The sequence below is a fragment of the Sinocyclocheilus anshuiensis genome, unplaced genomic scaffold (genome assembly GCF_001515605.1).
Source record: "Sinocyclocheilus anshuiensis isolate Anshui unplaced genomic scaffold, SAMN03320099.WGS_v1.1 scaffold152, whole genome shotgun sequence".
Taxonomy (NCBI): domain Eukaryota; kingdom Metazoa; phylum Chordata; class Actinopteri; order Cypriniformes; family Cyprinidae; genus Sinocyclocheilus; species Sinocyclocheilus anshuiensis.
In genome coordinates, this window is record NW_015555781.1 from 1,350,353 (window position 1) to 1,362,843 (window position 12,491).

The window sequence follows — 12,491 nt, forward strand, 5'->3', positions numbered from 1 at the left end:
TGCAAGGTCACCAAAATAGCGAAGAATAGAAAGCCACAGTCATGTGATGTCACTATGCCCGAAGTTCACCTTTTATCCAGTATTTGAACTTTATAAGTACTTGGACTGAGCTCAAGCTGTGTAGCCCTTACTCAGAAGCAAAGGCACAGTGGGACCACAAAAGCACTTCTGCAGTCTAACCTAAGGCGTCCTCCCTGCTACTTTAAATTTTTTTAAGTGTTTCAGTGAGCAGATACTGGCTTACATCTGCAATGTGACCGACTTCGCTTTCAGAAACTGCAGTCGCAGAAATATATACATTTATTTTTGATCAATTATCAGAGTTTGCCAAATTATATGATACCAGGGTGATACCATGATCTTGGACATATTCTACCATAAGGGTTGGTAAGATTTTTTTATTGTTTTGGAAGGAAGTTTCTACTATTATTTCTTAAAATCTAAAATACAGTAAAAACAGTACTATTGTGACACAGCAGCACTTTACAATCAAACTGTTCCTAACAGCACTTTAAAGGGGTCATATGATGTTGCTAAAAAGAACACATTATTTTGTGTATTTGGAGTAATGAAATGTGTTTATGCGGTTTAAGGTTAAAAAAACACATTATTTTCCACATACCGTACATTATTGTTTCTCCTCTATGCCCCTCATCCATCCATAATACTCTTTTTTAATCTTTTTAAGTGTTATTTTTCCATCTACCCCTTTATTCTAATCTTAGAGAGTCAGATGTGGCTTTTTCTTTGAAACTCCATCTAAAGGGCCAGTGTCTGAGAATGTTCTCTGATGAAGATGAAGCTGGTGTTTAGTGAGTGTTGTTCAATGCAGCTTCCAGCTGAGCATCAGTGAGCGGTCTGTCTTTCAAACTACAGATTCTTATACTCGTCCTCTTGTTGTGCATCTAGGCTGACCATATTTATTTCTGTGCTGGTTAGATCAAGATTGCTTTCTTCTTTTGTACAGAACAGCCTTCATCTCTCAACAGAACAATAGACTGATGAGTTTCTAAAGAAATTTGTTTCTTTTTAGTCATTTTTAAAATCAGAATTTGGCTTGCAAAAGTGACTTGCAAGAAACACAATACTTCAGCAGCTGAAAAAAAACACATTGTACTGCAATTTGCACGCTTCATGAAGACACATTTTCAACTGTGCTAATAATAATAAAAGGTTTCTCCAGAACCAAATTAGCATATAAGAATGAGTAGAGTGAAAAGTTTTTCTTGTAACCTGGAGTAATGGATGCTGAAAATGGGGTTTTGCTATCACAGAATTTTAAAATGTATAAAGAAAACAGTTACTTCAAATAGTAATAATAATTCAGAATAATTCATCATTTATTATTAGTACTTTTGAGGGGTATAGTTTTGATCAATTAAATGCTACCTTGGCAAACAGAAGAACTGAAGACATAAAAATGTCCAATTCCAAACATAACTAAGTTACTGAAATCAGGGTCGTTTCCAGGCATAAGTAGGCGGTTGTCAAGGGCGCCACCAGCTGGAGAGGTGCCAAGGCTTAATGCCTCCGTTTACATAATGACATGGCAAAAATTCACCATGTGTTAAGCATATTTAAGCAACTGAATATTAGCATAAGAATAACAGAATTTTTAAAATGTTATCAGAAAAAATTTGATCAGAAATCCAAATATGTATTGTATTGATAAAAATGAATGATGGCGCAACTTCGCATCTAGTCCCTTCTCATTTCTAGGCCAGACTATTGCAGTGCTGTTCTGGCTGGACTTCCATCATATGCAATGAAACTTCTATAAATGACCCAGAACGCAGCAGCATGACTGGTCTTCAACGAGCCCAAGAGAGCCCACATCACACCTCTCTTTATCTCACTGCACTGGCTACAGGTTACAGCTCACATCAAGATCAAGACATTGATGCTTGCATACAGAATAGCTGCGTGCTTTGCACACTCCTACTTCTACTCACTCTTACGAGCCTGAGGTCAGAAAGTGAGCAACATCTTGTGATACAATCTCAGAAATGCACAAAATTACATTCCAGAACATTTTCACTCACTGTTCCTTGCTGGTTGAATGATCTTCCCACCCCCGTCTGGAATGCCAGCTGAAAAAAAAATCCTCTATGCTTTCACTTCTTATTTCCTCCCTGTTTTAGCTTTTACTTTTCTGAACGATTTCGGAAACATTGTATTAATAGTGCTTATTGCCTCTTTATGATAAATTGCTCGTTGTATTCCTCATTTGTAAGTCACTTCGGACAAAAGCGTCTGCTAAATTAATAAACATGTATGTAAATGTAAAGTGTTCTTGTAACATATAATCTAAAGGTCATATACTTACATTTCTCATATGAAATATTTTGAATAATGGTATCATTAACCTTAAATGCATTAATTGCCTTCTAGATGTATTATATCCTAAAATTTTAACGTAACTCTAAATAACATACTGGGAATGTCATTAAGTCTTTGTTTCTGTCACAGAATTCTGTCAAGATTTACTAAATTCATCGTTCAACATAAAGGCATCAATATGTAATATTTTTATTTTTGTTGATTTAATTTAGAATGTTAAGAAAATTAAACAATTTAATAAATGCTTGGACTGGAACTAATCAATAAGGCATCAATGGGGATCTCACCTATGATGCCAAAATGGTCAGAAATGGCGTTGACTAAAACAGTTTTGTGAGGAACATGATGACATGCTGCATTGTTTAATGTATGCAATATGTTGAAAGTTTCTCAGCATTAATTTTATTCAGTGTATAGTACATAACACACACTGCAGTTTTCACCACCATTAAAATCTCATGTAAAAACCTCACTGTGCCCCCCTAAACATACTCCTTCACAGATCATCTAGCTGCGCAGACATCTGATTCTTCAACAGCTGGCTCTTTTCCACAGAGCAGTCTGCTCAATGGCCATGGAAGAAATCAAGGGTAAATTAAAAAACCAAACAAATGCTGTCATTTAAGTAACACACAAAACAGATTATCGCATCAAAGAGTGTCCTTCCCAATTCTAGCGGTCAATATTTGCTCCATATTAAATCCTTTAACACTTCTGCAGCGATGCTGATCTGAAAGATACAGCTGTATCACATGTGCAGCGTCCAATCAAGTGGCCTAGTTAGTAAACAGGCTTGCTGACTCAGCAGCATAGGGTTATGAACACATCAGCAGAACACAGAGATAATCACTGTTTTCATTATATCGTGTAAATAAACAATAGTTCTTACAGAAAATATACAAAAGAAAAGATGCCCCCATTACATGCATTGGACACCTTGCATGCATGTACTTGAAACAACCTTGGCTGTTAGGAATTGTAATCAGGACACAGTAATAAAAGTGACAATATAATTACTATTCATCTGTTAGTCATCATTAATAATCATTGTCAAGGAGGCCTTTATTATTCTGATTGGCTAACAATTTTCTACCGTTTTATTTCAGAAGAGTTTTACAGTGATATCTTTCAGGTTGAGCCTTAATAGTTCACCTTCAATTGCTGGTCCCCATTGACTTGCATAGTGTTTTTTTTTTCTCTCCATACTGTGGAAATCAATGGGGCCCAGCAACTGAAGGTGAACTATCCTTTTAATATGGAAGTTAACTTTCAGAAAACATACAATAATTTTTAACATCAAATAGAAGTAGGGGATAGCCTAGGATATAACAGACCTTTCTATTTCTGCAAACAAATGTTTTGTTAATATTGACATATATATATATATAAGACATATACTTTCATATTGTGTGTACTGTGTACACCAGTTACCGCAATGAAACGACACTGATAACAAGGGGATGTGTTCCGGAGTGGAACGTTATTAATCTTCTGTGTTTCTAGCCGAACATTAAAAACGGGCACTACTGCCTTTCGCTTTAATACTTTTCTTTTTATATTAGTCACACATTTCTTACGTAATTGACGCTATCTGTTTACCTTTGTAAACGGTGTTTATTATTTATTATAACAAATATGACGTGTAATATATACCATATCGGTATTTCAATACCTTGATCAGTATAGTTGTGTTTCTCCCAAGCAAGTAGTAAACCATTCCTGTGATCTCTTTTCACCAGATCATCAATCACAAGTGATCTGTAAAAGTCTCTTCTGCTCATGGCTCCAATCTAGACTGATGTTCGAGCTGTTTTGCCCTCCACAGTGTCTGAATTCCCACTTCACTTCAGCGAAAAGACTGAATTCGGTGTGTTGAAGGTTATCGAGCTGGCTAGAGATCAGCTGTACAGTGAAGCAGATTGCCCAGCGTCTGCTGAAAGAGCTCAGGTCATTATCGATTAGTCCTGGGAGAAGCTCAGCACTGGGACATGGAGAGATGTAGACAAGGAGTGGAGGAGAGTTTACTCTTATGGCTGCTTATTCAAAGTCTTAAGTTTATGTCATGGAAATCCATCTCAATATAATATCCAAGAGGCCATTAAAACATGTGACATGGGTCTGTTAATGGGAGCAGCCATCATGGACAACATTCTGCAAAGGATTGTTGGTGTCTTAAGAAATAAAATGAAAAGGAAGAGTCCAAACAAAGCACAGAGGAGTGAAGAACCCTGTTCAAAGGTGAAGTCTTCCCTCCTAAAGACAAGAGCATGAAGGATTTGTGACAGCTTGTGTACAGATATATCATGGTTTTTAAAATTAGCTTTCCCTGCTGTGAAGTTAATTAAAATGTGTTATTTTAGAATTATTTAGATGCTATTATAGTATTTATAAATATTTTGAAGTAGCTTTTATTTTTATACTTTCAGTTAAATTTTAGTTCAAGTTTTAATTAGGGAAATGTATGTTTTTGTCAATTTTATTGTATATATAGATTTTTTTATATTTCTATTTAGCTTTGAATTTGTTGTTGTAGTAATTTTAATACTTCAACATTTTTATTTTATTTTTTTGCATTTTATGTTATAATTTTCAAAAACAAGCATTTATGAAATTGCTGTCTTGGAATTATTCAAATCAGTGGTAAATCGGTGTATAATTATAATAATTACATAATTTTCAGCTATTATTGCGAATTTTCTTTGTAACGAAAACCTAACATTTGATAAAATTATGTGATTTTTTAAATTAAAACAAGATTAATAATTCATTTTAATTCAAAAATAAATGTGAAATTATACATTTACAAATATATGATTTAAATAATATTATTTAAAATGATAAAACTTAATTTTTGTGTTTGTTGGGATCAGTGAGATAGATTGATTGATTGATTGATTGATTGATTGATTGATTGATTGATTAGGTTTGGCCTGTGATTGTTTAATATCAATTGTTGATTCAGGAACATGTCCTAATTTACTAAATCATGTCATGCTCTTTAAAACCTTGTTCTAATAGCTTATTCAGCTGTACATTATTTACTTATAAAGCTTTTCTAAAACAGAAACTGGACTGTGCCCCCGAGCCTGTAATAAACCCTGCACAAGCAGTGCCTAGGATTCATTGTCCATCCCTGGAGTGCTTCAGATCAGATTTCCTAGATCCTCAGAAGCCTGTGATTATAGAGGGAATCACTGATCACTGGCCAGCCTTAACAGAGCATCCATGAAGGTACTGATAAAAATTAATTATTAGATTTTGAAACATCTGTAAACAACCCTACTGTACACTCTTTCTAAGCATAGACTACTTACGAACTATCGCTGGCTGCTGGACGGTACCTATTGAAGTGGGATCCAAGTACACTGATGAAGAGTGGTCACAAAAGCTCATTACAATGAATGACTTCATAGACCGCTACATTATAGGAACAGTAAGAATCATTTCAGTTTCATTTCATTGTAAGATAGTGTTTTTTTTTTTTTTTTTGCCTAGAGAAGCTGTAAACTGTCTATAATTTGTTTTTTGGTGATTTTCTTATAGGCAGAGGATGGAGTGGGATATCTGGCTCAGCATCAGTTGTTTGATCAGGTCAGTTGCATTTCTTTATGGTGCTACTAGAGGACCAGAATCTACATACTTTACTTTTAAAGGAATAGTTCACCCAAAAATGAAAATTTGCTCACCTTCAGGCCATCTTAGATGTAGAGAAATTTAGCATGTCATCACTGTCTGATCAATGGATCCTCTGCAGTGAATGGGTGCCGTCAGAACGAGAGTCCAAACAGCTGCTAAAAACATCACAATAATCCACAAATGTATATAATATAAAATAAATAAAATTATACATTATATATATATATATAACTCCAGTCCATCAATTAACGTCTTGGGAAGTCAAAAGCTATGTGTTTGTAATAAACAAATCCATAATTAAGACTCTATAAAAATAACCATGGTTATGGTTTAATAATAATAATGCTAATCCATAATAACACTTCCTCCAGTAAAAAAAGTCCATCCCGTTGTCCTCTCACATCAAACTCCATTGACTTATTTGTTTTGGACTGTTTTTCACTTATAAACGGTGCTCGATCTATGCAGATTCCTCACCTGATTCAGACAAGATGACTTTTTCACTGAAGAAATCAATATTATTAATTCATCAATATTATTGATTGATTGATTTTAGCCAGAAGTATCAGTTTGTAGTTAAAAACATCTTATTGATGAATTTATTACAAACACAAACCTTTGGATTATTTACATTACTTGTGGATTATTGTGATGTTTTAGCAGCTGTTTGGACTCTCATTCTGACGGCACCCATTCACTACAGAAGATCCATTTGTGAGCAAGTCATGCATTTTTAAATTTCGACAAATCTGTTCTAATTAAGAAACAAACTCATCTACATCTTGGACGGCCTGAGGGCGAGTCATTCTTCAGCAAGTTTTCTTTGTTGGGTGCAATATTTCTTTATTGATTTTCTCTTAATACTGTTAAAAGTGCAAAGTTTTTGTGAATTTAGTTTGCGCTATGGCAGTTTTCTTAGACTTGGAATTATACTAGCAGATGTAGCATCATTCAAAACCAATAACAGTAACTTTGGCTGTTATTCATCCTGATAGGTTCCAGAGCTGAAAGAAGATATTCACATCCCAGACTATTGTTGTCTTGGAGAGGGAGATGAGGATGACATTACAATTAATGCCTGGTTTGGGCCTGGAGGGACTGTGTCTCCTCTCCATCAGGATCCTCAACAGAATTTTTTGGCACAGGTAAACAAGAGACAAATGGTGCATTTGGCATTTGAAAGGCAAGGCTTTTGTTCCCCCCGTTTCATTGCATTCTGGTTGTGTTTTTGGATGTCAGGTGGTTGGAAGGAAATACATCCGGCTCTACAGCCCAGATGAAACAAAAAATCTCTATCCACATCAGTCGCAGCTACTGCACAACACCAGTCAGGTAGAAGACCTAATTTATGACAGCAGGTTTCTTGTTCTTAAAGTGTTTTGAAATAATCACATAAGTTGTTTTATATCTTAAAAAAAAAAAAAAAAGTTGTTTTACCACCACCAGGAAGAAAGTGGAGAATGCAGACCTGGTGAAGTTCCCAGACTTCTCTAAAGCCTTCTATCAGGAGTGTGTTCTCCAGCCCAGAGATGTCCTCTTCATTCCTCAACAGCACTGGCATTATGTGTGCTCTCTAGAGCCCAGCTTTTCTGTCAGTTTTTGGTGGTCCTAATTTGTAGAGAATAAAACAACGTAACCAAAGTGTGTGCTGTCAAGTCTTATAACATTGTCTTTATTTGTACAAATGCCAAATATGTTATCAGTTTTAGGCTGAATGTTATATACATATAAATGTATTATTTTGTGTAATTGATGGGGTTATTCTTCAATATTTCCATCTTTGCTTTTCATTAAATATTTACATATTCATATAACTCCTTAAGTCATAGAATAAACGTACATTTCAGATGTATCAAGTCATTTATTCATTTTGTAAAAGTTCAGCCAGAAGGGTTTCTTGCCCAAGGTAGGATCTCATCTTACCTCAGTATAATTTTGAATAATTTTACATTTTGTTATACCAACTAGAGCAAATGTTTCTGTTTATTTCCATTAATAACACATTATTCAAGGCGGATCATCATATTCAAGCTATACATTTAACAGTGCATGTATTTCTATGTAATTTGCATTCATGGTCTTGGTTTGCTTGCTTCATTCTCTACCAGTTCAGCTACAGGAACAGTATGTAGGGAACTAAATTAAATGGTTACCCACATTTAGTTGCAACACTTTGAAATGTGCTGACAACTTGAATTGATCTTTTTTTTTTTTTTTTTAAGATTTTCTTTTGAAAAGAGACATTTGAAGTTTGTTTCTCAATTTTTATTTTATTTTTGCAACTGTACAAAATGCTAAAATTCAAGAGACAGCAAATGTTTCCATACAAGAGTAAATAGATTTTATTTAAACTATTTGATCTTGGATCAGAATTACAACAAAAATTACGTCAAACTGAGAAAGAACCCTTTCCAATAACAATTCTTTATAAATAGAAAATGCATGTAGAAAAACTTTTAGACACTTGAAAAATCCTCATTAATGGTCAAAAGGCCAGCTGCAGCAATGAATCAGCAAGCAGATTACGACCTTCTTGACCGGCGTGATGGTGTGGGAGCAGTGCTCTCTCTGGATGATGAAGGCAAATTTTGTGAACTCTGTGACTGGGAATGCAGTATTTCTGCAAATTAGAAAAAGAAACATGAAAACATTGGAATGTAAAAACTTTTTAAGTAAACAACTAACAAATTGTTCATATTAAATCTATCAGTTAATGAAAAACAGTTAACCAACCAGTGCCTGAATTAGACAAATCTAAAGTGAAATGGGAACATGACTTGGACATTAGCATTGAAGGGGAAACATGGGGTGAACTGTGTAAGGATGGTGCTGCATCATACTTGAACTCTAGATACAGTATAATTCATCTTAACTTCCTTCACCAACTGTATATCACACCATCAAAACTTCATAAGTTTAATAAAATTTCACCTCTTTGCTTTAGATGTGGTGTGGAGAAGGGAACTTTTTTTCATTCCACATGGACCTGCCCTTAAGTTCAGGAATTTTGGCAAAAAGTATGCAACTTTGGAGTTTGGAGTCTGATATCCATGGAGTCAATTTTCCAACAAACCCAGAAGTATGTTTACTGGGTAATTACGCTAATATTAGGCAAGTTTATGCCATAAGAACTCACAGAAATGTTCCTAATAATTCCTAAGAAGTGCATTGAAATAACGTGGAAATCTGATACAGTTATTCCCATATGTCTGTGGTTATCTGAGGTTAGTAACTGTGTACCCTTGGAAAAATTAACATACTGGTTAAGAAATAAAAGTAAAGTATTTCATAAAATCTGGCAACCCCTTTTCTGTTACATGGAAGATACTTCAATAGACCGGAGGGATTCTCTTTTCAAATGAGGTCTTACACTGTAACAATTATGACATCCTGTATAATCCCATTCTATTGTATTTTTTGCCTTGTGCGCCAAGTAATGTAAAATTTGTGTTTTGTATTTTTATGTTATAGTTCAAAGGCAAAAATAAAATATTCACACAAAAAAAAGAAAAACAGTTCACCTGGAATCTCGTGAGGCCAGAAATCACTGCATTCCGGGCAACGAGGGTCACTGCGTGCTCTAAAATATCTAGCAACGCATGGGAGATGCACCTTGATTCCACATATTGGGTTTTCACACATCTGGCACTAAATGTAAAAGAAAAGTTCTTGTTTGCAGTTTCCTCTGTTTGAAAATGCTATCAGGTAACCCCTATAGCCAAGGCAATTCTATAGAAATACAATTTCAATACATGTAACATAAGTAATAAAAATTCAACTAATCAATTATTAAACAAGCTAAACAGAAATCAACATGAGGGTGATGAAATGATGACTTTTTGGTGGGTTATTTCTTTAAAATTCCTTCTTGCGTTTCAAATTAAATGATGGAGATCTAAATCCTGGATTTCCGTAATAAAAAAAACTTCATGACCTTTACTCATGTTCATGACTTTACCTGCAGGGCAATGTTGTGGCACACATGACACACTTTGATGAGGTCTTGGTAGATTGTGCGCATATACTGTTCCATCTCCACAATGCAGCGCACACTTAATGTGTATTCACCGTCTTTCTAAAGCAGCGAAACAAAAGAACAAATAAAAAAAAAATGTTTAACTACTTTTGGAGGCAGCGACTGGTGAGTTATTTATATATGGGAAAAGACCGATTTTAAAATGAATACCTCATTTAACCATTTGTCCTGGACAAATTTGTTTAATACATGCTCGGTTTCTTTTTTCTTCAGTTTCTTTGTCTGGAGGCTGTCGGCACAATTTAAAATATCGGTGGAGGAGGCAGAACCGCTCTCAGAGTCTACAATCAGATCCATCTGAATGCAGAGACAAAGAGAGATATTATGAAAACAAAACATGACTTTCCTAAGAAAAAAATTAGAATAGTCTTTTATACTCTCATATTCTCAGGACAAACAAAAGACTCATCACCCCAAAAAAAAAATTTTAAAAACATTGTGGCTCATCCAGGTAACGAAAACAAGGTAAGGTTCACTTAATTTTTCCACACCGCTAAGAATATTTAATGGGATGTGTTCAAAAAAGACACGAAAGATTATAATTGTTTGTGAGATGTTAATTTAAGCACATTGTTTGTCTATACATGTGACTTTGATGCAGATCTGATCATATTTTATGAATAATTGATACAGAAAACCAACTAATTCCAATGGGTTTACATACTTTTTCTTGCCACTGTCTGTATGTATGTGTGTGTGTGTGTGTGTGTGTGTGTGTGTGTGTGTGTGTGTGTGTGTGTGTGAGAGAATCAACATATACCGTTTTTCTGAATAATTCCAGTTCATTATCTGCATAATCAGACGCCATTCTTGTTATGTCCGTCTCTGTCACGTTTACCTGAATAACAAACGCAAGAATTTATTTCTATTTTGACTTTTAAAAATATCACATCAAGCACATAAATGTAATACAATGCTAATATTATTCTTCCCGAATTAATAATATATAAAACAAAAAATTTACATAATATCTAATACAGAAATTGAACAGACATCAGTAAAAAATAAGAAATCTCTCCTTAGATGTGCATGCAGATTTCAACTAACCAAGGCATAATACTCGAGTCCATCGTCTTCAGACATGCCTTTCCTGATGTGCATGAACAAGGACTGAAGATGCGCGTTGATGATATTAATAAAATCTTCTAATCGGTCTGCCACATAGTGTGCTAGAAAGGCAAGATAGATGCTTAATTCAAATAGGACACCTATATACAATTTCCAAATTACAAATTATAGTTTTGCTTTTTAACTTAGTTTTTTTAAACATTTTGTCTTAAGAGCAAAATAAATACTACATAAACACATTATCCAACTGAATTTGGCTAAATTGCAGCCAGTGGTTTTCTTCATACCTCCATGGGTCTCACAGCAGTGTTTGTGTAGTGCTGCAGCCCGAGATGCACTGATGATGCCATTGCTCATCATGGTCTGCAAGAAGCGCTTGTGGCTGTCTCCCATTGGTGGGGACATTCTGCTTAATGTCCTCTTGAGCTGGAAAAGACATCAACTCACCAATACTGAGCAGGCAAATCTGAGTTAATGGTGATTGAAAATGACTGTAGGAGAACCCTTATGTATTACCAAGACGATATTGAACAAGTTCAATTTAAACAATAGTTATAATAGTTAATAGTAACGGTTAACTATAGTTATACCAATGCCTTGTTGAATCCTAAATTAGTTGATTTCTGGGATTTCTAAATTGCCTAAATGTCCAGGATTTGGCTTTGTTTTCCTATCATTTTCATACTTGTTGAAGGTAATGACTGAAAAGTAGTTTGACCAATAGCGTGCAGGCATTGGACATAACCGACCAATCATGGCGTGCGAGAAGGTGGGATCTACAGAGAACAGTCAAAGCAACGCAAATAAGCGTACATTTAATGTAGATATCCGGTCAATGTGAAAACAAAGGCAAAACCCAGACAATATTTTTCCAGTGAACATGCAAACTTACGCTTGTATTACCGGACGAATTTACAAAAATACCGCAAGCCACAAGCTAAGTTGCACAACATCCTCAATACGACATGCTACATCAAGTTAAGCGTGCGTTTGTCAGAGTATTCAATGATCGACATCCTAGTCTGACCGAAACAGGTGTATTAAACACATATTGTTAAAAAGAGCTGCTTCTCACATACCCGTTTTCAGTGTACCGCGCCCGAGATGTCAATTCGAGCAACGTTCGCGCGTTCCCACTAGAAACCGTACTTCCGGTCACGTGATCCATTCAGAAGGTTCCTGCGGAAAACACTTGTGACACTAGATGACATCATGTACATGTGTATATACTTTTAATATATTAATATGTAGTATATAAGCTATTAATATATATTAAAATTGATATAAATAAACATAATACTTATGTATCTGTGACAATTGAATGACATGTTGTTTATTAAATTAAACTACAACATAAACTATAACAGTGCCATCTGTGCAGTGTGCACTACTTAAAAGTCTATAAAAATCT

The 12,491-nt window shown here is 34.9% G+C and overlaps 1 protein-coding gene and 1 pseudogene across 2 annotated transcripts; one reads left to right on the forward strand and one right to left on the reverse strand.

Annotated features, from left to right (window-relative positions):
• The first annotated feature begins 4,032 nt into the window (after nt 1-4,032).
• Nucleotides 4,033-7,669, forward strand: LOC107674620 (lysine-specific demethylase 8-like; annotated as a pseudogene).
• A 557-nt stretch (nt 7,670-8,226) lies between these two features.
• Nucleotides 8,227-12,264, reverse strand: nsmce1 (NSE1 homolog, SMC5-SMC6 complex component). 2 transcript variants are annotated; one of them, XM_016468826.1, is made up of 8 exons: nt 12,160-12,264; nt 11,368-11,506; nt 11,060-11,181; nt 10,773-10,850; nt 10,163-10,309; nt 9,935-10,051; nt 9,498-9,624; nt 8,227-8,596 (listed from the first exon to the last, which is right to left on the reverse strand). In XM_016468826.1, the coding sequence occupies exons 2-8, from the start codon at nt 11,483-11,485 to the stop codon at nt 8,499-8,501; spliced, it is 807 nt and encodes a 268-aa protein (XP_016324312.1). In that variant the 5' UTR covers nt 11,486-11,506; nt 12,160-12,264; the 3' UTR covers nt 8,227-8,498. The 2 variants fall into 2 exon arrangements, with proteins under 2 accessions (XP_016324312.1, XP_016324313.1); XM_016468827.1 differs by lacking the exon at nt 12,160-12,264 and adding an exon at nt 11,973-12,143.
• Nucleotides 12,265-12,491: the final 227 nt, after the last annotated feature.

Bases quoted from the DNA above. Each gene is read 5' to 3' on its own strand.
- nsmce1 (XM_016468826.1), bottom strand. From the start codon at position 11,485: ATGTCCCCACCAATGGGAGACAGCCACAAGCGCTTCTTGCAGACCATG. The intron at 11,182-11,367 runs GTATGAAGAAAA...TTGCCTTTCTAG, and splicing joins CTGCTGTGAGACCCATGGAG to CACACTATGTGGCAGACCGA. The intron at 8,597-9,497 runs GTGAACTGTTTT...TCTAATTTGCAG, and splicing joins CTGGCCTCACGAGATTCCAG to AAATACTGCATTCCCAGTCA.